The following is a 21,873-nucleotide window of genomic DNA, read 5'->3' as shown; positions in this document are numbered from 1 at the left end:
AAATCCAAAGTGTGACCAAGTCCCGCTTAGTTTGGTCTGGTGTGGGGGAGGTCAAGCGCCGCTGGGCACTGTAATTGGAAATGAGGCCACCTGGGCAGAGCAGGGGCTGCAGGGCATGGGGTCTGACCTGAAGCTCTTGCTTCCTGTTCTGAAGCCCAAGTGTGTGACTCGGCGTCACACCTTTCACTTTGGGTTGAACAGAGGGGTGAGGGGGCAATTTCAATAGTCCTGTGGAATAGCTAAGAGTGTCTTTCTATTTCCAAAGAAAACTTAACCCTATTCACAACAGTTTGCTCCAAAGTGTCCAACCATCACCCCGGGACCTTAGGTGTGTTGTGTGTTTTGGTTCACAGGTGGGCTTCCATCCTTTCTTTTTTCCCAAACACCCGAAGTTTTACTGACTCTTTAGAAGTCAAAAAAGTTTAAAGGGGGGAGAGAGAGAGTTTACCCTCACTGTGTCCATCTGAGTTTGTTGGCAGTTAGGCGTGCTGGGCAGCAGAGGCAGCCATGCCATGTCTTCGCCTGATCACCTGCGACTCCAGCTCACCTGGGCACAAGGTGGACCACCTGGACCAAACATTACTGAATGTCCCTAAGCAGACACCGGAGTGGCGGCAAGTGATTTAACCGAGGTCTCAGGAAGTGAGCAGCGGCCCAGTGGTTGAGAATTTGGGGTCCTTGCTCTTAACCCAGTGCTCTCTGCCACATGCTAGTGTGGGGACAAGAGTGGAATGGGGACGCTAGAGTTTTTAAACATTCTGCAAACAAATTCGTGTTCAGTAAACTACTTTTCCCTCTGTTCCAGAGCCACACCGCGGCCCCCAGGCCAGGCCTGGAGAACGGGACACCCGGTTCCACCACTTCTCCCGCCTGGGAAGACGCCGGAGCGCCGACTCCGCAGCCTCCTCGGCCAACACTGCTCGGCTCCCGTGTCGCCGGCCGGCTGCCGGCAGCTTCCAGCAATGCTAGTTTTGCGTTCACGTAGCACCGCTCTTCCGATCTGAAACCTTTCTAGGCGTCGAAAGTAGTTAGGCTGCCGACACCTACCTCGGCGGGCGCGCGCCGCCAGGAGGGAGGGGTGGGTAGCGGTCCCGCGTGCACTAACCGGGAAGCTGGAGGTGAGGCGCGCAGCAGGGGTAAGCGCCGCCGTCGCACACTTTGCACGCCGCCCAGGGCTACACCACTCACCGAAAATTGGGAGGCAGGTCTGGGAGGCGGGGTCCGGTGCCCACCAACTTGGGCGCCCCCGTGCCCCCCACCACTGCACCCCTCGCGCCCCCTGCCCACTCCTGTGACGTCCGCATATCGGCCCACACCCGTAGGGTGCGCGGCGGCCCATTTGGGTAAGTCCTCGGCGGGCCGATTTTTCGGCTTCCCCTTCGGTTTATAGGGGCCACCGCTGTGGGTCAGTCCTCTGAAGAGGCTGGGGCGTCATCGGACTGGTTAGGAGCGCCGGTCTTCGGCTGGGACAGTCAGTCGCGTCGGCACCGCGGAGCGGGCTGCGTCAAGTGGCTGGCCCTGCGCGGCACTCGCCGGCTCTCTGGCTCGGGGCTGCGGCGCCTCGGCTGGAGCGAACCCCTGTCCCGGCGCGGGGCGGCTGCGGGCGGCCGGCAGGCACTGCCTTGCGTGTGAGTGCACTTAACTCACATGTAAGTCCCGGTGCCCCGTGGCTTCCCGCGAAGTGCGAGTGGCCTGGCGCGGGCAAGAGCCGCTGGGGCAGGGCAGGGGCGCCCAGGCGCTGCCTCCCTGCCCTTCGGCTCCCGGGCACCCCCCAATTCTCTCTTTTCTCTTTTCTTCTCTCCATTGGCGCGCCCAAGAGCCAACCTAAGGAGCGTCTGAGGGTAACAGCAAACTCGTGCCATCGCGTCTCTGCACTTTTTTTTTTTTTAGTTGTTTGACATTTCTCGGTGCTTTTTGGTTTTTCGCTGTTGTTGGGTGCTTTTTGGTGTGTTCTCGCCCTTTTTTCATTTGCTCATCCTTTTTGGCGCTAACTCTTAGGCAACTAGCCCAGCAGCCCGAAGCCGGGCAGCCGCGCTCCGCGGCCCCGGGGCAGCGCGTCGGGCATCGCAGCGGAGACCCCCGACACGGGGCGCACGGGGTTCCGCCAGGCCGAGGCCAGGGGCAAGCAGGGCGCCCGGGCCAGGCGGGAACCAGGCAACCCGAGGTGGCCCAGCAACCATGCTGAAGATAGCCAGGAAGATCAAAGCCAGGGCCCTGGACAGCGGGAAGAAGACGGCGGCCGCTGCGGCCGAGGTGGCTGCCGAAGCTGCAGCGGCGGCTGCAGCGCTGGCCGAACCGAGAGAGCCGCCCGCACTGTGGAAGAGCGGGGACCCCAAGAAGCCCTGGAAGAACCCCAAGAACCTGCCGTGCGAGGTGCCCCCGGAGAAGTTCCTGACCGAGAAGGAGCAGAGAAAACTCGAGAAGAAGCTGCTGGAGCAGAGGCGAAAGGCGGAGAAGAAGAAGGAGAAGGAGAGGAAGAAGTTGGAGAAGATGCAGAAGAAGAAGAAGAAGAAGGGGTCCGCAGCCCAGGAGGCGGCCCGCCGCCCGGAGGCCGCCGCCGCCGCCGCCGCCGCGGGCACCGCGGAGGGCGCAAGAGGGGCCGGCGAGGGCGCCGGCATCGGGGGCACGAATAGGGTCTGGGCCCAGTGGTACTGGGACGAGGACGACGCCTACTACACGGAGCCCCGCGTGGGGGGCGTCGCGTGGCATCCAGGGTCACCGAAGTCCAGCGAGCTGAGCGCCCACCTGCCCCTCATGGTTTTTCTGATGTTCTCCGTGCGCAGCCCCTCGTGGGTGCTCGACTTCCTGCTACAGAAGCGCACGGAGCATGGCCGTGGCTGTGGCTTCGTGTTCGGGGCGACCTGCTGCTTCCGAATGTTCCTGGGCTGCGCCTTCTTCTCCTACTGGGGCGGCCGCGCCAAGCGCAGAGGCCGGGGGCGCTCCGGGGCCACGGGGTCCTTCGGCTCGGGCCTGGGCGCCCGACGCCGGGGGCGCGGGGAGAGGCTCATCTAGTCCGCCCCCCCTTGCCCCCCACCCCCGCCACCACCACCACCACCACCAGACACCACCATCACCACCACCATCGCTGTGTAGTGTGGAGTTTATTAAGTTTGTGTGTTTGTGTGAACACATTTTCCTTTTCGGTTGCTCTGTCCTTTGGTTCGTGCTCGCCTAGCTTTTTCCACACACGCTGCTCTCTGGCTTTCTCTGTAACTCTCTCTCTTTTAGAAAATTTTCCGAAGTCCGGGCTCTGGCTCGTGCTCCCTCCCCTTCCGCCCACCCCGGCCCCTCGGCGGCGCCTGCGGGAGGAGGGGGGCGGTGGCCTCGGGGGCCGCCAGGCTACGCGGCCTGGGGAGGGTGGAGCGTTGGCGTCGTGCGAGGGGTCGTCACTGGCTCGGAGCCGCCCCCTCTCCCCCCGCGGCCCGCCCGTTTGGGGCCCAAGCCTGGGGGGCGAGGGGGCGGCTCCCCGACCTGTCCCCGTACCGTCCCGGGCCGGGTGCGGGCGGAGGGACCCCCCTCCCCGGGCACCCGGGGGGCGCCTCCCTCTGCCAGCTCCCGCCCTCCCCGCCGCCGCGGCTGCTGCCGCGGCTGCTCCTCATCCCTCCTCCTCCTCCTTCCACCCCCCTCGCCGCCGCCTCCTTCTCCCCCCGCTTCCCCCCGCCCGCCGGGGCCCTTTTGGGTAGGGGCGGCGGGCCCGGGCCGAGGCAATAAGAGCGGCAGCGGCGGCAGCAGCTCCAGCAGCTCCCGCAGCTCCTGCTCTGGTCCGCCTCGGCCCGGAGCGGCCATCAGCCCCTTTGGCTTCGGCTCGAGGGGCGGGGAGCGGCTCGTTCCCCTCCGTCCGACCGACACCACCCTCCCCGTGCGGCTCGCAGTCCGCCCCGCGCGCTCCTCCCCGAGGAGCCTAGCCCGCGCCCGGCCCGCCCGCCCGGCGCTGCCCCAGCCCTCTCGGCCCGCCTGAGGCCGCCCGCGCCCGACCCGCCGCAGCCGGCCGCGCCCCGTGCCCCGCCGCCGCCGCCATGGGCTGTCTCGGAAACAGTAAGACCGAGGACCAGCGCAACGAGGAGAAGGCGCAGCGCGAGGCCAACAAAAAGATCGAGAAGCAACTGCAGAAGGACAAGCAGGTCTACCGGGCCACGCACCGCCTGCTGCTGCTGGGTAAGGGCGGGGCGGGGGGCGCCGGCCCGGCCCGGCTCGGGAGCCCCTCGGGGCGCCCGCAGGCCGCGCGCGCCGAGCCCGTCCCCCGCCCGGGCGCGCGCTCCCGAGCCCGTGGCCCGCCCAAGGGCTCTGTCTCTGGGGACGAGGCCGGAAGGGGGACCCCGGGGCGCAGATTCGGCGGGCGGGGCTCAAAATGGGGTCGGGGGGCTTGGCGAGGCGGGCGCGGGTCCCCCTCCCCTGGCCGGCTCTCTCGCTCTTGGCTTCTCTTTTGCCCTCCCCCTCGCTCTTTTTTCTTTCCGCGAGGCCTACACGACGCCGGGGACTTGGGTGCTTGTTGGGAAGGGGGAGGGGGAGCCCCACTGGGCTCCGGAGACTGCGACAAAAAGAGGGTTTCGGGGACAGGAAATGGGGCGGCGGGCTGAAGGAGGGGGACCCGCCTCCGTGGGGTGTGTGATTTGTTCGGAGAGGGAAGGGGGGAAAGAAAGAGGGGCCAGAAGAGGAGGGGGGGCGCGGGGGGACGCCGCAGTGGCCTCAAGGGCCTCCCCAAAGGGAGGCTTTGGCGGGGGAAGTGGCCGGGGAGGGGGGGCGGGTGACATCAGCCCCTCGGAAGGGTTCCGAGTGTAAAGGTGGTGCGGGAGGGGGAGGGGGCGCGGGCGAGTCGTGGCGCCGGAGTGGGGGTGGGGGAGGAGGGAGCGCGGCGGCGCTGGGCGCGACTTGGTGCGTTTCAGGCCGGACACTGTGCGCGGAGCAGACGTGTCCTGGGCCCGGCCAGGCCGTGGCAAGAAGGGAAGGAGAATCAAATAAAAAAAATAAAAAAATGGAGTTGGTACGCTAAGTGCCCAGTGAAGCCAAATGACACGTCATTTTTACAGTATGACCTTTTTCCCCCCTTCCAGACATGCAGGCTTTTTGAAAAGCAAAGAAGAGAATTAATTGTAGCAGCTGCCCTCACCCCCGCCCCCCCAGCAGCATCGCCTCCCCCCAATAAATTAACACACACATTTTCCTGTTAGTCCTCCACATTGAGAGTACTTTGTGGAAGGGGGGGGGGGCATTCACAAATCAGAACTGGAAAATGACATTTGTCTGGAAATGGCTTCTGGGTCTGGAAATGGCGTTTTTTGTCCTTTTCAAGGGGGTAGGGAGGTGGATTGCGCTTTAAGGAGACTTTTTTCCAGGTGGAGGAGATGAAAAGACGTTAATTAGTTGTTTGTCAAGTGACGTTTGGTTGTTTGGTTCTGGGTTTTCTCTCCTGATTGCGGTTTTCACTTTGGCCAGAAAGGGGGGGGTGGAATTTGAGATGACCTTTCCTCCTTTTTCTTAAAGGTGCTGCCTTGGGGAGGGGGAAAGAAGTTAAAATTAAAAAAATAAAAACATTAAAAAAAAGTGGTGAAATGACCAGAAGAATTACACAAGCATTAATTAGTATGGAAGTTTTCCACTTCCTCAGTAATTTGGTTATCTGAATTGGTGAATTGGTAGGTTAAGACCTAGTTCATGGTAACACTTCAACAAAACAGCTTAGTTATAAAGAATAAAGTGTAAAGGCTGCTTTTCTTGGTGGTGTTTGCTTTGCTGGTTTGGATGGGTTATGTCTTTGTTCTCCTGAGTCCAGGTTTATATAAAGCAGAAAATAATTAAGTGTAAATAAGTGTTTTTTGGTGTTTCTGCACTTGCAATTTCAGTAATTAAATGATACATATGTTGAGGTCTTATTTAAAACTCCTAAAGGCAGAATTATACTATGTGAAGAATAATATGCATAAACTTGATTTCAAAGTGTAAGCCTGGAAAAGTCTAGAACCGTTCCCTTGGATGCTATCCGTACCTGAATACTAATTTGAAACAAGTATGATGCTAATGGTGCCTTAAATTTCTAACACCTTTGGCAGTAATCACAAAGTCTCCTCTGCTCTGAGACTGTTACTTCTGGCCACACCTTGCCTGCTGGGCTCACCTTCCCCAATGTCCTATGGCTACATTTTATCCCAGCTGATTGATAGCTGCTGGCACAGGTGTCTGCAGCCCTAGCCAGTGCAAGAAGACATTTTGCATTTTTAAGGTGATTCTCACCAAATAACGCCCCCCCCCCCCAAGAGGAAACAGTGATGTCCCAAGTCCTCTCTGTAATCCGTCTTAATTTAATAGTGAATTACAGTGCCACAAAAAAACTTTTCCAGCCCAATTCTCTTATTTCATATATGTGGAAACTGAGGCACCGATCTGTTTTGTGCCTCTAAAAGCCGTATTACGCATCCTAACACCTCTGAAATAAGAATATTGGAGATTCTGATTAATTTTATGTTTTTTCTTCATGGAATCTCATATTTTAATATTTTAATGTGTGAGACTCATTAAGAAAGAGTGTTTGCTTTGAAATCAATGTTTCTTTAGAAACATTTTAACTTTCCCAGGTATTGATTACAGCCTTGTGAAAAGGCAAGAGAAGGAGGAATGCTTTATTCTCTGGGAAGTAAAACAAAACAATTAAGAAAAGTAAGGGGGCGGGGGTAAAGAAAAAAAACCCACCCAAACAGTTTGTGTGAGAGAAAGATAAAAAAAAAATGATTCACACAAGAATTATTTGTGGAACAGTGTGTATTTACCCCCCCAAAATTTAAAAAAACAATAGCAATCCTCCTTCTAGCTTGGAAATGTGGTTTTTCACTATTCGCATAAAGGTAAGGTCATTTTAAATGGAGATATGTCACCCTTCTTTTAGTTGGGAAGGGCTTGACATCTTTGAAAATGCAGTGGTTTCCAGGTATATTTTTCCTTATTAAAGTTTTTAACTCTTATTAGAGTTGCTGCATGTTAATGTCGCTCTCAAACACTATATTTGATATTAAAATGTGTTTTTCCAGAAGATAAAATTGGTGGTCTTCTACCACTCCCCCCTCCCCTATAACATGGTTGCTGAACCCAGAGAGCATGGGGGAGCGGGGGTTGGGTAAAAGGCCCCCCTGCGGGTTGAGGACTGAGTTTTCTGCGGCCTGGGACTCGGGGCAGCATCTGCTTCGGGACAGTGCTTGGGAGGCACGTGCTGCGTCAGGCTGCAGTATCGGGCGCTGGTGTGGGCCCTGGTATTTTAACCATGAAACATGTGACAAACAAGCAATTATGTGGTTCTACACATTCACGTGTGCAATTTACCTGAATTCTCTGTTCCAAGGATTCAGTTTCACAGTTTGGACTTCAATTTTCTCGCACCCCCTCCCCAAAATGACAAAATTGCATCACTTCCCCCCCCCCCTTGGCTTCCCCACCCCACAAATTTTTAAACAGCCCACAGCCACAAAACCTTTAATTCTTGTTTGTTATTTAATGGTGAAATACTGCAGGGACACCAAGTTGGACATTTATTATATTTTTGATGTGTCGAAATGTCAATGAAAATTGCACGTCTTTATTTTGTTTGTTTGTTTCTCTTTGTGTTGCTTCTATGGAAAACAGCAGTCCTCTCACTGCCCAGAGCGTGTAAAATGCTCCTTCATAACCTGAGACTTACTTTCATTTTCTAGGTGCGGGAGAGTCTGGTAAAAGCACCATTGTCAAGCAAATGAGGATTCTGCATGTTAATGGGTTTAATGGAGAGTAAGTGTCTAAGCCGCACCAGGGACAGGACCCGCTGGATACTAACTAACCTTTAGGAAGTTTAGGCAGCTTGGGAGACTGGGCAGCCAATTTTCACCTAATTTTTTCAGCCTGCATATTAGGACATCCTAAGGAGAGCTCCTGAGGGGTTCCCCCCTCCCTCCTCTTAATGTCTGGTGCAGCCACAAGTGATCACAGTAATGGCAGTAAAGCACGGGGTCATGCGGAGGAAACGCCCCCCCTCCCCGGGAAAAGATGGCCGGGGCGGCCCGGGACCGGTCTGCCGCAGGCTGTGGTGCAGTGGGTCCCCAACATGGCCGACACGGCTGTGGCCACCCCTCAGTCAGGTGACACCCCACTGCAGAGCACCCCCCCCCCCCCCCCCCCAGCAGGTTTCACCGCAGTGCACCAAGGCAGGATGTTTTAACTATTGAGGAAACATTGTTTCAATAATATTCTCACAAAACAAAGTTAGACGAGGCAGCCCTGGTTAATAATTACTCATCCCCCTACCCTTGGAATTACTGTCACGGGCAAATCATCGTTTCCCTTTTGAAAAATCAATAGTTGTGCCTGAGGGACGCAGGGGGGGTATTTAAGTGATGGAAAGGCTAGGAGTTAGGTGCTTCCAGCTGGATCGAGGGGCACTTTTGTCTTTGAAACGTCCTTTTAGGCATCTTGGTCTCAGGCAATGTGAGGAAGCCGCAGTGCGAATAGCGATGAACAGAAAACGCATGTGCCAGGGATGGGAAACACGGGTCCTCCTTGCCGGGCGGGCGCAGAGGAGGGGAGCGAGCCTCCTCTAGTCAGGGAGTCGCTCCCCTCAGACCCCAGCTAAGTGGACCAGCCTGTTTTCCTGGTTTTCGGGCACTGGTTCACCATTACTAGCTGGTTAGCAGTTCCAGCCCCTCTTAACCCTGGTGAAAGTTGACCCCTGCGTTGCATTCCCTTTAGTTTCCGAACGGGGGATCACCGAGTCACGGTGGCATAGTTTAATTCAGTTATACACCCGAAAAAACAAGCAAACCCCATAAACATCCAGTAAAAAGCCCTATTGCCCCCCCCCCCCCCCCCCCGCAGTACTAGGGAAACAATGAATTTTACCACCTTTCAGAGGTTAAACTGCACTGAAGGCAGCTCTTTATGGAAAATTCTAGAATTTCTTAGATCAAACAGTTGGGGGGGGGGTAAAAAAAGGATGACATCATACAAATGGCTATTTTAGTTGAGGTGCCTTTTAGGCTTTCCCCTTGAATTCAGAGGGATGGGCTGGCTCGCCCACCTTACGGCTGACTCCCAGGGGGTGGGCAGTGCGCCCATGCATGCTGTTCATTACACGGGTCGGGTCGCCTTCTCACAGAAGCCAGATCTGAAATTCTCAATTCCTTACACACCCTTCAGTGAACCCTGCCCCCAGAGATGGCCACCGGTCAATACACAAACCGGAGACAGACTTCCAGTTATATGAATTTGTCATTTAAAGAAAAACCTTGCATAATCCCCCCCCTCCCCCCCCCCCCCGCAACTTAACGGGGAGTGTTTCAGGAGGCTAGTTAACCGAAATAAACCCACCTGCGGACCCTCGACATAAACATTCTGTTTGGAACGACGTGGCTAGCAATTTTAAAGGGATGCAGCAGCCACGTTTACCTTAGTTCTGTCCGATGGAAGGTAGGACATTCTGAAAATAATTTAAAGTTTTATAACCCTACTAATTCCCCTATTTATTTAGTTAGTTAGTTATTTTTAGAGAAAGGATTTTCCTCTCTCAGTGAGCCAGTCTATAACGCAGTCCAGGCATTTAAACCAAAACTTCTCTTTTGTATTTTCTTTTTTTAAAAAGAGGAAGTGAGTTCCCAGTTTGCCTGCTTCGTAGAGGAAGCCATAGGTAATCTTCAAGGATGTTAAATTTAGCCTGCGAAAGTGACATATAGGGAATTCTTCTCAGTGTGAGTCTAGAAACCTTATTTTTATCTTGTCCAAGGAGCCTCTTTTTTCCTTTCTCCTTGATGTGGTATTGCAACAGACAGTCTCCCTCTCAGCCAGGGCTTGCCTAGGAAATGGGGCGTCGGGTGCGGGGTCTTTTCCCTCCGTAAGTACATGTGCGCTTCCTTAGTGCTGGGCTGAGCTGTTCAACTTGCCTGAACTGTCGCAGACTGCGTGCTGGTTACCTGTGTAGAGTAACTTTTAATTCTAATCTGACTTTCAGAAATAGAGGTCAAAGTCAGATTTCCCTAACGCACAGCTAACTCTTCTTACACTGAGTGCCAGAAAAAAACAGCACCATTAATGCCAGCTGAGCTAATCAGCTAATCGATGACAAAACCACAGACGCTTAGCCAGGCTGCCCCTCAGACCTTCAGGGTGGGGTGCCCACCAGTCAGGAAGACTAGGTTTTGAAAGGTGTTTTTGGTTTGGTTTGGTTTTCGAAGTCCAGATACGGTTTTAAGTGATGACAGTTTACGGGGAGCAGTTACTCATCAATGACATCATATGGTAGTTTCTGGGCTGCAGGGAGGGAGGTCTTACTGTTGCAGCAGATGTCACAGGCAGACGTCACCCGGGTGCTGCCTCTGCTCAGGTACAGCACTGAGGACGGAGGTCTGGGAGCACGAGGACCTTGCAGGTACTGCTGTGTTCTCCAGAGGATGGAGAGAAATCCCCGCCTGGCTCCCTGGTGCATGCACAATTAGTGAGAGCACAAGAAAATAATTAGCAGTCCCTTCTGTCCCCGACCAGAGTCTCCAGGGGGCTCTGCTAACACTGCAGCCGAGGTGTGGAATTCTCCCTCCTCGGCCCGCAGCCCCAGGAGACCTTCCTAGGTAGCCAGGAAGGCGACCTGAGCACTAACGGGATGGCGGCCTTTGCCGAGGAATGGAGAGAGGCTGGGTGGGGATTTGGGGAAATTGCAGTGCCTTGCAGATTAGGTGAGCTTTCAATCTCTCTTTAAAAGGGGCGGCGAAGAGGACCCGCAGGCTGCCAGGAGCAACAGCGAAGGGTAGGCACATTCAAAAACAGAAAAACTTCTAAACAAACAGACATGAAGATCCTATTGGGAAACTGAGGGTAGAGCCCCAGGAAGAAGGCAAAATCATCCAAGGGCCATCATCCATCTTGATATACGTTCGCAAACAACACATAACCTCATCTCATGGCACGGGAAATGCAAAACAGTTCTGTTGTGGGTTTTCTTTTGGCCATCCTTAAAGTATGATTAGATCCAGCTGGGGAAAGCTGTAGCTGCCAGCCTTAGACCACCAGTTTAAGATTTTGAGAATTGCTGTTTTTCCTTATGGTTCCTATCCAGTCCATTCCCCCGCTCCTACCTGCCCCCCACCCCCCGCCCCAGCTCTTCATTTGAATCTGCTACTTTAAAAAAAAAAAAAAACTACTAAATTCCATCACCCAGTGGGTCTGATTTTAAAATTTCAGACCTCTCTGAGAAAAATCCCTAAAATACGAGGTGCCACACCCTCCTTAATTTGGGAAAAAGAAGTACTTGGCACGTGGGGGCGAGTGGATCTCGAAAAGCCTCTGGTCAAAAAGTTACCAATTTAATCCGAGGCCTGTATGTCAGCTAGTGGGCAGGACAGAAAATGAGTGATGGCATCCATCTTTTCCCCCATTCATTATCGAATTATTTTTTTTTTCTTCACTTCCTGCGTCACCACCACCATCACATGCCAGCACACACATGCATGCATGACAGGTAACCTGCTCCAGCTGTGCCTGCACGTTCAGCATGCTGTCATCGGCAGCTTCCTCATGAGACCATGCAGGGCCATGGACTGAGTTAGGGCACCTCAAAGAAGTGGCTGGGAGGGGCGGGGCAAAGGAGATGGGGGTCGGGACAAAGTGACTGACACATGTTTGTTCATCTGTTTCTTTTAGAATATTTTACCCCTAGATGATGGCTACGGTTTCTCTTCTTCCCCCTGCCCCGGTTTCTCCTCTTCCCCCTGCCCCGTTTCTCTTCTCCCCCCTCCCCGACTGTCCTGTCACCCTTGCATGCTGGGATTACCCGTTTTAGGAACTTCTAATAAGAATACTATTCTGTTGTGGGGGGTGAGGGTGGGGGGGTGGGGGGAGGGGGGAGGGGGGAGGGGGGACTACACCTAACATCTAAAGATAACTGGGGGGGGGGAGAAAAATAAAAAACACAAAAAAATTGAAAAATGCAAAAAAAAATCACAAAAACAAAAATGGAATGAAATTCTTAATTGTTCAAAATGTGATGTGACATCCAAAGTAGACATTTACTACTTAACTGTTCAAAATGTAGTGTGACATCAAAATAGACGTTTTACTCCTTAATTGTTCAAAATGTAGTGTGACTTCAAACTAGACACTCCTTAATTGTTCAAAATGAAGTGTGACATCAAAATAGGCATCTATGTAACAAGTGGCTGATTGTCAGTTTACTGTACCAAAAGTTGGCATTTGAGAAGTAGTGACAAGTCCTTACTGAACAACTCCTGTGTGCTAGATGCTGGCCTAACCCTGCCCTGCTAATCCTTGCCTTCTCTTCTCTCTGACCGTTCTGCAGTAAATACAATATTAACATACGTGATAAATAAAACTTCTCTGCATGTCTCAGCAGTCCCTGTCTGTCTTCTGTCTCTCTTCTTTTGTCTGTCTGTCCCCCATAAAAGCACAAGAATGGAGAACCCCCACCTCCGAGGCCCAGGGAGGGGGAGGGGGGCCTGGGGGTTTGAACCAAGCCCTCTGCTTCCTACACGGGGAGGAGCTGCCCTGGCCCCCGGCTCCCAGCCCCCAGGCTGTAGCCTGTCACCTGTCACCGTTTGATACGGAGACAGACACCCGAGGAGCTTTTCTCGGAGTCTTGCCATCAGAACTCAGTTCATTAAGCAACACTAAGGGTGACGACGCACCCTGCCAGCCCCCAGTGTAATAGCTCCATCTACATAGTAATTGCTGGATGGCAGCGCTTTTGGGTTGGAGTATTACACACCCGAGTTAGGTTTCGGGTTCCTATTTTAGCGGTCTTATACTTGATATACTCCCACATCCACTCACATACGCAGAACACTGAGCACGTTCTCAAAATATCCGTATTTTAAGGCGGGAACTTTCCCAATTACCATACCACTACTCAACCCCGAAAATCCGCCCAGTGGGCGGGCCTCCGGGCCCTGCGTCCCCCGACACAGCTCATTTTAATCCTGTGGGGCCTGTTTTTAATGAACAGAGTGAATTTGCCCTGTGGGGTCTTAGGTGAGCCTGAATCCCTAAATAAAGCGGGGGGGGGGGGGGGGGGGGGGGCTACACACGTCCTGTTAAAGTGCTGACGTCTGCACACCGTAGCCCCGAGTCTGGACACCCTGGTTGCAGGAAGGAGCTTCAAGTTGCACAAACACATAGAGGGCTCATACTCCCAATCTCCCGTGCAGGGTGGGGCCAGCGGCCCAGGCCCTCCCCTCCCCGCGTCACAGCTCCCAGAGCCCCCCAGAGTGCAGCTCTGGCTCAAACAGCCCTGCCCCACTCCCAAGTCACACCCCCCCCCCCCCCCCCCCCCCCGCCCCGCTGCAGCGCAGCCCCTCCCTCTTGTGAAGGAGCAGGGCCTCCAAGGCTGGCTGAACAGGAGGGGGGATTCTGGAAAGGGGGCCACATGAGCTCATTGGGAAGATGAGAGTCCGCCCCTCATATGCAAATGATCGGGGAATATTATAAGACAGAAAAGACCAGGTTCTTGGGGGCCGGCTGTTGGCTGGTGAGCACACGGCCCCCTCAGCTCCCTGCTCCGAGGCCCCTCCCTCCCCCACTAACTCAGGCGGACTGGCTGCTATTAACCCCTTTGCGTTTCCCCTATTTATGCTCTGTCCTCTCCTCCTGAGGGGTCACCACCCCCACGCCCTGACTCTGGGTGAAGCAACCAGGTGAAGGCTTCAAAGATAGAAAGTCTCAAGAGATTCTTTTAAAAGTTACAGCAGGAGGAATAAGCTCCGTCCCTTCTGCGGGACGCAGACTTCCCCTCGGCCTCAGTTTCCTCCTCAGTCATGTCCCTGGGTCTAATGCACAGCAGGTGTGTTTTGATTCCAAACCTGCCCCCCCCCCCCCCGCCCCCCAAGCCCAGAGGCAGGGTTGGGGCAATGGGCCTGGCATGATTTATGCCCCAAGCTAGGGGCCCTTTCCCCTAAAAAACACGCTGGCCCAGCCTCTAGTGAAGGGCAGTTTGGGAAAGATAGCATTTTAACTGACCTAATGGGGTGCAGGCTATGCAGGGGGGTTGGGGGAGGGTACCCAGAAGCCCAGGGGTGTGGCCTATACCAGTGACGGAGGACGAGATCATTCCACACTTTGATTTCCCTCCCATAAGCTTCGCCCCGCCCTGCAGTGCTTCGCCCCTCCCCTCGGTGCCCAGAGCTCCAGGTGACACGGCTCACCTGTGGCAGAGCCACACCTGTGTCTCCCCCCCCCCCCCCCCCAACACATCTCAGTGATTCTTAGGAAAGAGTTAACTCCATGAGGCCATTATATAGGTCCAAATTAAAATCAAGAGTTTAAAGCAGCAAGGCTTCTAACCTCTGTCCCCCTCCCCACCCTACCCCCTTCCAATGCATAAGTCCCAGGTCATAAAAGACTTCTGGGGCAGAGTCTCAATCCTATCCACATCAGAGCAACCAGTCATTGCTGCTGGCTACAGTGACAGACACAATGACTATTAAATAAGTAAACAATCAATAAGTCAATGACCAGGGCCGCAAAAGCCCTGAGGTGGGATTTACGAGCCACCTCATTCAGCCCCTGATTCAGTGGGGAGGAAGCCCCAAGTGGAACCATGAAACTTTCTCCCTGGCCACACAGTGAGCCCCGCCCCAAGCAGAGATGCTAACACCGAGGACACGCTAGTGTGGTGGGGGCTTTGAGCAAACAGGACCACATGTGAGGGGAGTCATGGACAGGGTACAACCTCTGGTACAGTAGGCCTTGGTCACTACCTAGATGCCAATTTGCTGATGGAGCCCAATCAGGCATGGCCTCCAGACAGAGCTGGGAGGTGGTGATTTGAGACCACCTTGACTCGGGACCCTCCACCCACTCCTTCAAGAACAGAATACTATCCTTAGTGGAATGTGTTGACTAAAACGGCCCTGTTAGGCAACATGATGCCATATGATTTTCTTTTTCCTTTTCAATCCCACTGTAGTGAGAAGGCCACCAAAGTGCAGGACATCAAAAACAACCTGAAGGAGGCCATTGAAGTATGTGCTCGGTTCTTTCTCATTCTGTTAGCCCCCTACCAGACAGTACTGCCCCTGACCGCCTGCTAAATCCCTTTCAGACCATTGTGGCCGCCATGAGCAACCTGGTGCCGCCCGTGGAGCTGGCCAACCCCGAGAACCAGTTCCGCGTGGACTACATTCTGAGTGTGATGAACGTGCCAGACTTTGATTTCCCTCCCGTAAGCTTCGCCCCGCCCTGCAGTGCTTCGCCCCTCCCCTCGGGGTGCACAGAGCTCCAGGTGACACCGGCTCACCTGTGGCAGAGCCACGCCTGTGTCCTGCCGAACACATCTCAGTGATTCTTAGGAAAGAGTTAATTCCATAAGGATCCTTAATATTTAAAAACAAAAAACAATTGCCCTCTCCGGTTTGGCTCAGTGAATAGATCCTCGGCCTGCAGACTGAAAGGTCCGGGTTCATTCCGGCCAAGGGCACATGCCCGGCTTGTGGGCTTGATCCCCTTTAGGGGGTGTGCAGGAGGCAGCCGATCAATGATTTTCTCTCATCATTGATGTTTCTCTCTCTCTCCCTTCCTCTCTGAAATCAATAAAAATATATTTTAAAAAATAAAAACAAAAAACCACTAAGAATCCCTAGGGCCTGGCTCAAGATGAGTGAGCAAAAGTCTGTCACCCCTTGTAAATCTGGGCTCTCCCATCCCCACAAGCACGCGTCACACTAAAAGTCTACGCGAGAAAAAGCCAGGACTTGTGTCCCCCTTCATCCCTTGCACCCCGAGCTCTGCTGCAGCCCGGGTGCAGGCTCCGCCTCTGACGGCCTCTCTTGTGCCCTGCAGGAATTCTACGAGCACGCCAAGGCTCTGTGGGAGGACGAGGGCGTCCGCGCCTGCTATGAGCGCTCCAACGAGTACCAGCTGATTGACTGTGCCCAGTAGTAAGTGACCTCGCCACATCAGCACCACGTGGGCACCCACTGAGGAAGCGGCCGCAGTCCACACCAAGTCACCTGTGGTGGTGGCCAGCCAGCTGCCCCCCCTGCACCCAGAGTGCTGCTCATTCACTTGCTTTTCAAAGCCCTTAATTGCACTTTTTAGTGCAGTGACATTATTTTATATAAATAATTAATGTCTGTTAGCCAAAATGATCATTATTAGCAATAAGGTGACATTTATAATTAATTAGCTTAAAGTAATTAATTGGCTTGATCTCCAGGCATTAGGTAGACAGGGCAGCTCTCATACTTTGGATAATGTAAAAATATTTTATTTTATTGCTGTAATTTAAAAACATGGCAATAAGATGCCGCCACCCCCCTCCCACCCCCCCTCCCCTTCCTTGGTAGCTGATAATTGCTTTGCAACGGGTTTAATAGACAAGCAAGTTTGTATATTTTCACAACGGACAGAAAAACAGTCCCATCTTGGCCAGTCCTTGCGACCCCCACCCCTTCTTCAACAAAGCCCCTGATTTTCTAAAAAGTTTGAACTAAAAGCTGGAAGTGCTAATTATAGTAACGAAAAACAAATGGAAATCCTGGAATTGTTTCTGCTTGTGCCCTGGATCCAAGTCAGAGGACAGGTACAGGCCCGGAGTGCGCCCGGGGGCGGGGCAGCCTCATTAATAGCAGTTTAGGCTGCCTTGTTGTTGTTTTTTAATCTTCCACCATCTTAATGTTTTTCTTTTTTTTCCTTAATTCTTTATTGTAGAAAGTCTTACATATGTCTCCTTTTTCCCCCATTGACCTCTCCCCGCCCACTCAAAGTTTTTCTTTTTTAATGCAACTTTAAATGACTCCTGCAACTTCAATGAAAGTGGCAACATCCCCAGTTTATGGAAAGTTTTAAGAAACTCGGGAAAACGAGGACATAGCTTATAAAATGTCTTCCCGGGAGGAGGACCCCGAGGCCCTGGCTAGCACTTGACCAGTCAGCTTCTGCTCCACTGGCTTTGTGTTCATTTAAAGTGGAGGTAGTGGGGCCTTGCCCCTGTCTTAAGCTGCCTATTTTTATTTGTTGAGCTGGGGTTTGGGCTGGCCCGGCTCCAGCTGTCTCTCTCGCAAGATTTGGTGCTGTTGAGCTATTTATAGAACTGTGGTTCTGTTGCCATGGCAACACGCTGGAGGCCAGGGCGGCTGGGGAGCTATTTCTGGACTGGTGCTGTAATGTAAGACTGATTGGGCAAGTTAGTGTATCCTTCGAGCCAGACTAACTCTAACCTGGTGAAAAGGAAGGGGGAAAACTTACAGAACTTCTTTAAATAGACTTTTCCCCCTTTGGACTTTGTTTTCTGATCAGCCACTTATAGCAATCCCAACCATCCCCCACCCGACTCCCCCCCCCCAAAAAAAAAACAAAACAAAAAAAAACACACAAAACACTGGGTTTAATTAAACATTAATTAAATTAATCCAGTCTTTCAAAAGTTATTTTTCCTAATGGTGTTTCCAGTGGAGCAACACAAAAGCACCAAGTTCAGCTGGGGGGAGAGGAGGTGCTCCCTAATGGGGGTCCCTGAGACCCCGCCCCCGTGCCTGCTCCCCCGCCATCTGGGTGGCCCTGAGGTTTTTTAAAAACTACAAAATTCATATCTGGGCTGTTCTATTTCATGGACCAAACAGACGGGAAACACTGTGAGTTTCCTGCTCAGTGTGGTCAGGGCAAAAAGGGCCCCTGAGTGCCAACCTCGTTGGTTCTCTTTCATTATCGAGGTTCTTAAAAGGCAGGAGGAAGGGTTACCCCTTCTGAGTAACTCAAACATCTCACTTTCATTAGCTTGTGGAGGAACTCCAAATGGAGAGATGCGAAAGTATACAATTTTTAAGTTACCAGCTAATTTAGTCCAAGCCAAACAATTTTACATTTAAAATGTTTTTACTTAGATATTATCAAAGGCACACAATCTGATAGGCCTGACTTCAGACTGCAGCTGTAGGCCAGGGGTCCTGGGAGCCCAGGCCTGGTTCCCAGATCTACTGGTCAGCCAAATACATTTATCTTAAATTGCATTTGCTCTAACCGCTCTAAGGTATAGCTTCAGGTCATCAATGTAACCAACACAAGCAGAATGCCCATTGATTTAACGGTGGGGTGATCATTTCCATTAGCTTGACTTGGTATAGGGGTGGGAATATTGGGCAAATTGACATGACGCTCAACTCCCCCCACTCCGTGTCTTCCTTTCCCTCCCAGCTTCCTGGACAAGATTGATGTCATCAAGCAGGACGACTATGTCCCCAGCGATCAGGTACACATTCAAGAGTTTTGCTCTAGATTGGCGATTTTTAACATTTCGGTTGGCTTTGGTGAGACCCATTGACCTTGGTTATGTTTTAGGACCTGCTTCGCTGCCGTGTCCTGACTTCTGGAATCTTTGAGACCAAGTTCCAGGTGGACAAAGTCAACTTCCAGTAAGTGAATGGGTTCCCTTTTTCAGAAACAGCGATACTGGTGTCTAGATGTTCCCTCTGGCAGTTAGATGGTAGGCCCTCGGTAGCCCTTGAGAGTAACCAGGTGTCCCTTCTCTTACAGCATGTTTGACGTGGGCGGCCAGCGTGACGAACGCCGCAAATGGATCCAATGCTTCAATGGTAGGGAAGCTTCTCTCCTGTCTGAGGACTTGCTGCTTTTGTAATTGTGAAGGATCCTTTTGCTTCTAACACATATTGCCTTGCTTTCTTGTGCTGAAGATGTGACTGCCATCATCTTCGTGGTAGCCAGCAGCAGCTACAACATGGTCATTCGGGAGGACAACCAGACCAACCGCCTGCAGGAGGCTCTGAACCTCTTCAAGAGCATCTGGAACAACAGGTTGGTGGAGCAGCCCTCAGGTTCTCTCCCGGCCACTTGCCCAGGAGGCCTAGGACTGATGTCCAGCCCTTGTATTTTCCCAGTGTTAGAGCAGAATCTTGTCCAAGTCCTTGTGAAAGCATCGCAAGCCCCTGAAGGAGAAATCTCTTCTCCTGGGCTTTAACCCTGCTCCCCTCTTTGTTAGATGGCTGCGCACCATCTCTGTGATTCTGTTCCTCAACAAGCAAGACCTGCTCGCTGAGAAAGTCCTCGCTGGAAAATCGAAAATTGAGGACTACTTTCCAGAATTTGCTCGCTACACTACTCCTGAGGATGGTACAAATGACCTTCTGCAGTTAATTGGCATATTAGTTTCTATATACAACCATGTGTATATTAACAAAATATTTATATTCTTCCCAGCAACTCCCGAGCCTGGAGAGGACCCACGCGTGACCCGGGCCAAGTACTTCATCCGCGATGAGTTTCTGGTGAGTAGGCGGTCTTTGTTTACTTCTCTCTTTGATTGCTTTTATTCTCAAGGATGGAAATTAACTTAATTCTACACTTGGAGATTAAACTATCCAGTACTTCCATTTCATTTCATGGGTTGCCCGGTGAATTTTAGCTTTTGTGCCCCTTGACTTGGGTTTGTTTTAATTAATGTTAGTAGCTGGTCAAGGATCCTTGGTGGAGGGGGGAAGTTTGTGCAGAGGGGGTGCTAACCGAGTGTCCCTGTCTGTGCCACAGAGAATCAGCACTGCCAGTGGAGATGGGCGCCACTACTGCTACCCCCACTTCACCTGCGCTGTGGACACCGAGAACATCCGCCGTGTGTTCAACGACTGCCGCGACATCATCCAGCGCATGCACCTCCGTCAGTATGAGCTGCTCTAAGAAGGGAACCCCCAAATTTAATTAAAGCCTTAAGCACAATTAATTAAAAATGAAATGTAATTGTACACGCAGTTAATCACCCACCATAGGGCATGATTAACAAAGCAACCTTTCCTTTCCCCCTTGAGTGATTTTGCGAAACCCCCTTTTCCCTTTCAGCTTGCTTAAATATTCCAAATTTAGAAAGCTTAAGGCGGCCTTCAGATAAAGAAAAAGAAAAAAAGGCCAAAATGGTTCCCTCTCTCTTTAAGTAACTAAAATTAACAGCAGCAAACAGAAATAAAAGAAATAAATGAATTAAATGAATTAAATGAATTAAATATTGTCTTGTGCAGCATTAAAAAATCAATAAAAATTTAAAAATAGCAGTTTGGGACTCCTTTGACTTATTTGCGGTTTCGAGCAAATGCCGTTGTTCATAGTGTTGGTGGTGATGAAAAGTTGGGAGGCCCCACATTGAGGTGACAAGGCCCCAAGGTTATAAGTGGGTATAAAATTTTGCCACTTTCTTAATCTTTGGGTTTCTGAGGACAATTTGCAGAAAGTACAAAACATCCACCCCATCCTCCTCCCAAACCCATGCCCCATAAAAACCATTAGGCCCATCAATAATTCTCCACTTTGATCTTTGCTGCCCTATCCAAAGGTTCTACTAACTTACACTCCAGTGTGTCTGTTGACCCAGAATCTCCCCAAAACAGGTGGTACAAAGAGCTATCAAATAGATTTGGTATTAAGTCAACTAGCTAGCCATTGGGGAAAATTTTAAGCTGGATCCCTACCTCATTCCATATACAAATGAATCAGTTACATGTTTAAATATAAAAAGATACTTTAAAATGGCTATTTTTTACAATTAAAATCTTGGTTTCTAGATTATAACTCTAAACATGACCTAAGATCCAAAAGCCCTAAGTGGGGGAGGGAGGAGGGAGAGGAAGGAGCCTACAAAAATTAAAATCACATATAATAAAATATGAATGGGGGTGGGGACTGCATAAAAATCTGTAACAAAGGGTTAATATCCCTAATAAGCAAAAAGCTCTTAAGAATTAATAAGCAAACCCATCACAAAAATGAGCAAAGTATATGAACAAGCAGTTTACTTAAAAAATACACAAATAACATTGGGGTAAACACAGAACCTCAGTCATAAATGAAATGCAAATAAAACTTGCGCCATTGTTGGGAGGGGGTGGTTGTTCATACTCACGGGCCCCATGAAGCCATGGTGGGTTGGTGCTTGGACCTAAGGTCCACTTGGGTTCCCTAGTACTTCATCCCCAGGATCATCCCTTAAGCATGTGGTCACCCATTGCGTGATTTCCCAGGTGGATGGGAGCCACAGCATCAAGCATTGCACCTGAGACTGCCCCCAGGGTCAGCCATCAACTGTTGCACATTTCTGAAACTGGCCTAATGGATCATTAACCAAGTAGATTATGCAATTCAGGCCAAAAATCCATTTCCTGTTTCCCAAATCAAATGAATCCCAACCAAATCAAGCATTAAACATCAAGCATAATGAACCCCTAGGAGGGCGCAAAAAGTACCAAACATACCATTTCCATAAATCTTCTCAAAGCTTCCTATGAAATATTCAGTCCACATAAAAATTGTGTGCTTGCCCAACTGCCCTCCCCAACTGGTCTGATCTCGCCCCCAACTGCCCTCCTCTGCTGGCCTGATTGCGCCCCCAATGGCCCTCCCCTGCCAGCCTGGTCGCCCCCAACTGCCCTCCCCTGCCGGCCTGGTCACCCCCAACGGCCCTCCCCTGCCAGCCTGGTCACCCCCAACGGCCCTCCCCTGCCAGCCTGGTCACCCCCAATGGCCCTCCCCTGCCAGCTTGGTTGCCCCCAACTGCCCTCCCCTGCTGGTCTGATCTCTCCCCCAACTGCCCTCCCCTGCTGGTCTGATCTCTCCCCCAACTGCCCTCCCCTGCCGGCCTGGTTGCGCCCCCAACGGCCCTCCCCTGCCGGCCTGGTCGCCCCAATGGCCCTCCCCTGCCAGCCTGGTTGCCCCCAACTGCCCTCCCCTGCTGGTCTGATCTCTCCCCCAACTGCCCTCCTCTGCCGGCCTGGTCGCCCCAATGGCCCTCCCCTGCCGGCCTGGTCACCCTCAATGGCCCTCTCCTGCCAGCCTGGTTGCCCCCAACTGCCCTCCCCTGCTGGTCTGATCTCTCCCCCAACTGCCCTCCCCTGCTGGCCTGGTCGCCCCCAACAGTTCTCCCCTGCTGAC

General features: G+C 52.3%; 2 protein-coding genes and 1 long non-coding RNA gene across 11 annotated transcripts in view; all 3 read left to right on the top strand.

The window, feature by feature from the left end:
* The window catches only part of LOC307106920 (uncharacterized protein), a gene marked incomplete at its 3' end in the record, with an annotated part of 29,299 nt that extends 27,667 nt beyond the window's left edge, over positions 1–1,632 (top strand). The window contains exon 2 of the mRNA XM_079783713.1: positions 1,391–1,632. Coding sequence (XP_079639839.1) covers positions 1,391–1,632 — 242 coding nt within the window. The remainder of the gene's footprint in view (positions 1–1,390) is intronic.
* The window catches only part of LOC307107735, a 231,426-nt gene that overhangs the window by 168,296 nt on the left and 41,257 nt on the right, over positions 1–21,873 (top strand). The window lies entirely within an intron of this gene.
* LOC307107316 (guanine nucleotide-binding protein G(s) subunit alpha isoforms short) lies at positions 1,474–20,003 on the top strand. Of its 9 annotated transcripts, none has more exons than XM_079784505.1 (13): positions 1,474–1,628; positions 7,677–7,749; positions 10,703–10,747; positions 14,918–14,972; positions 15,053–15,172; positions 15,790–15,887; positions 18,142–18,196; positions 18,286–18,359; positions 18,481–18,539; positions 18,639–18,759; positions 18,944–19,074; positions 19,162–19,229; positions 19,489–20,003. In XM_079784505.1, the coding sequence occupies exons 2-13, from the start codon at positions 7,715–7,717 to the stop codon at positions 19,633–19,635; spliced, it is 1,008 nt and encodes a 335-aa protein (XP_079640631.1). In that variant the 5' UTR covers positions 1,474–1,628; positions 7,677–7,714; the 3' UTR covers positions 19,636–20,003. The 9 variants fall into 9 exon arrangements, with proteins under 9 accessions (XP_079640631.1, XP_079640630.1, XP_079640628.1 ...); XM_079784500.1 differs by having other exon boundaries at positions 1,500–1,649; XM_079784497.1 differs by lacking the exon at positions 1,474–1,628 and adding an exon at positions 3,729–4,155.

This window comes from Cnephaeus nilssonii (genome assembly GCF_951640355.1).
Source record: "Cnephaeus nilssonii genome assembly, chromosome: 11".
In the NCBI taxonomy this organism is placed as follows: Eukaryota; Metazoa; Chordata; class Mammalia; order Chiroptera; family Vespertilionidae; genus Cnephaeus; species Cnephaeus nilssonii.
The sequence above is the reverse complement of the archived record's forward strand: the minus strand, read 5'-3'. Positions and strand labels throughout refer to the sequence as shown.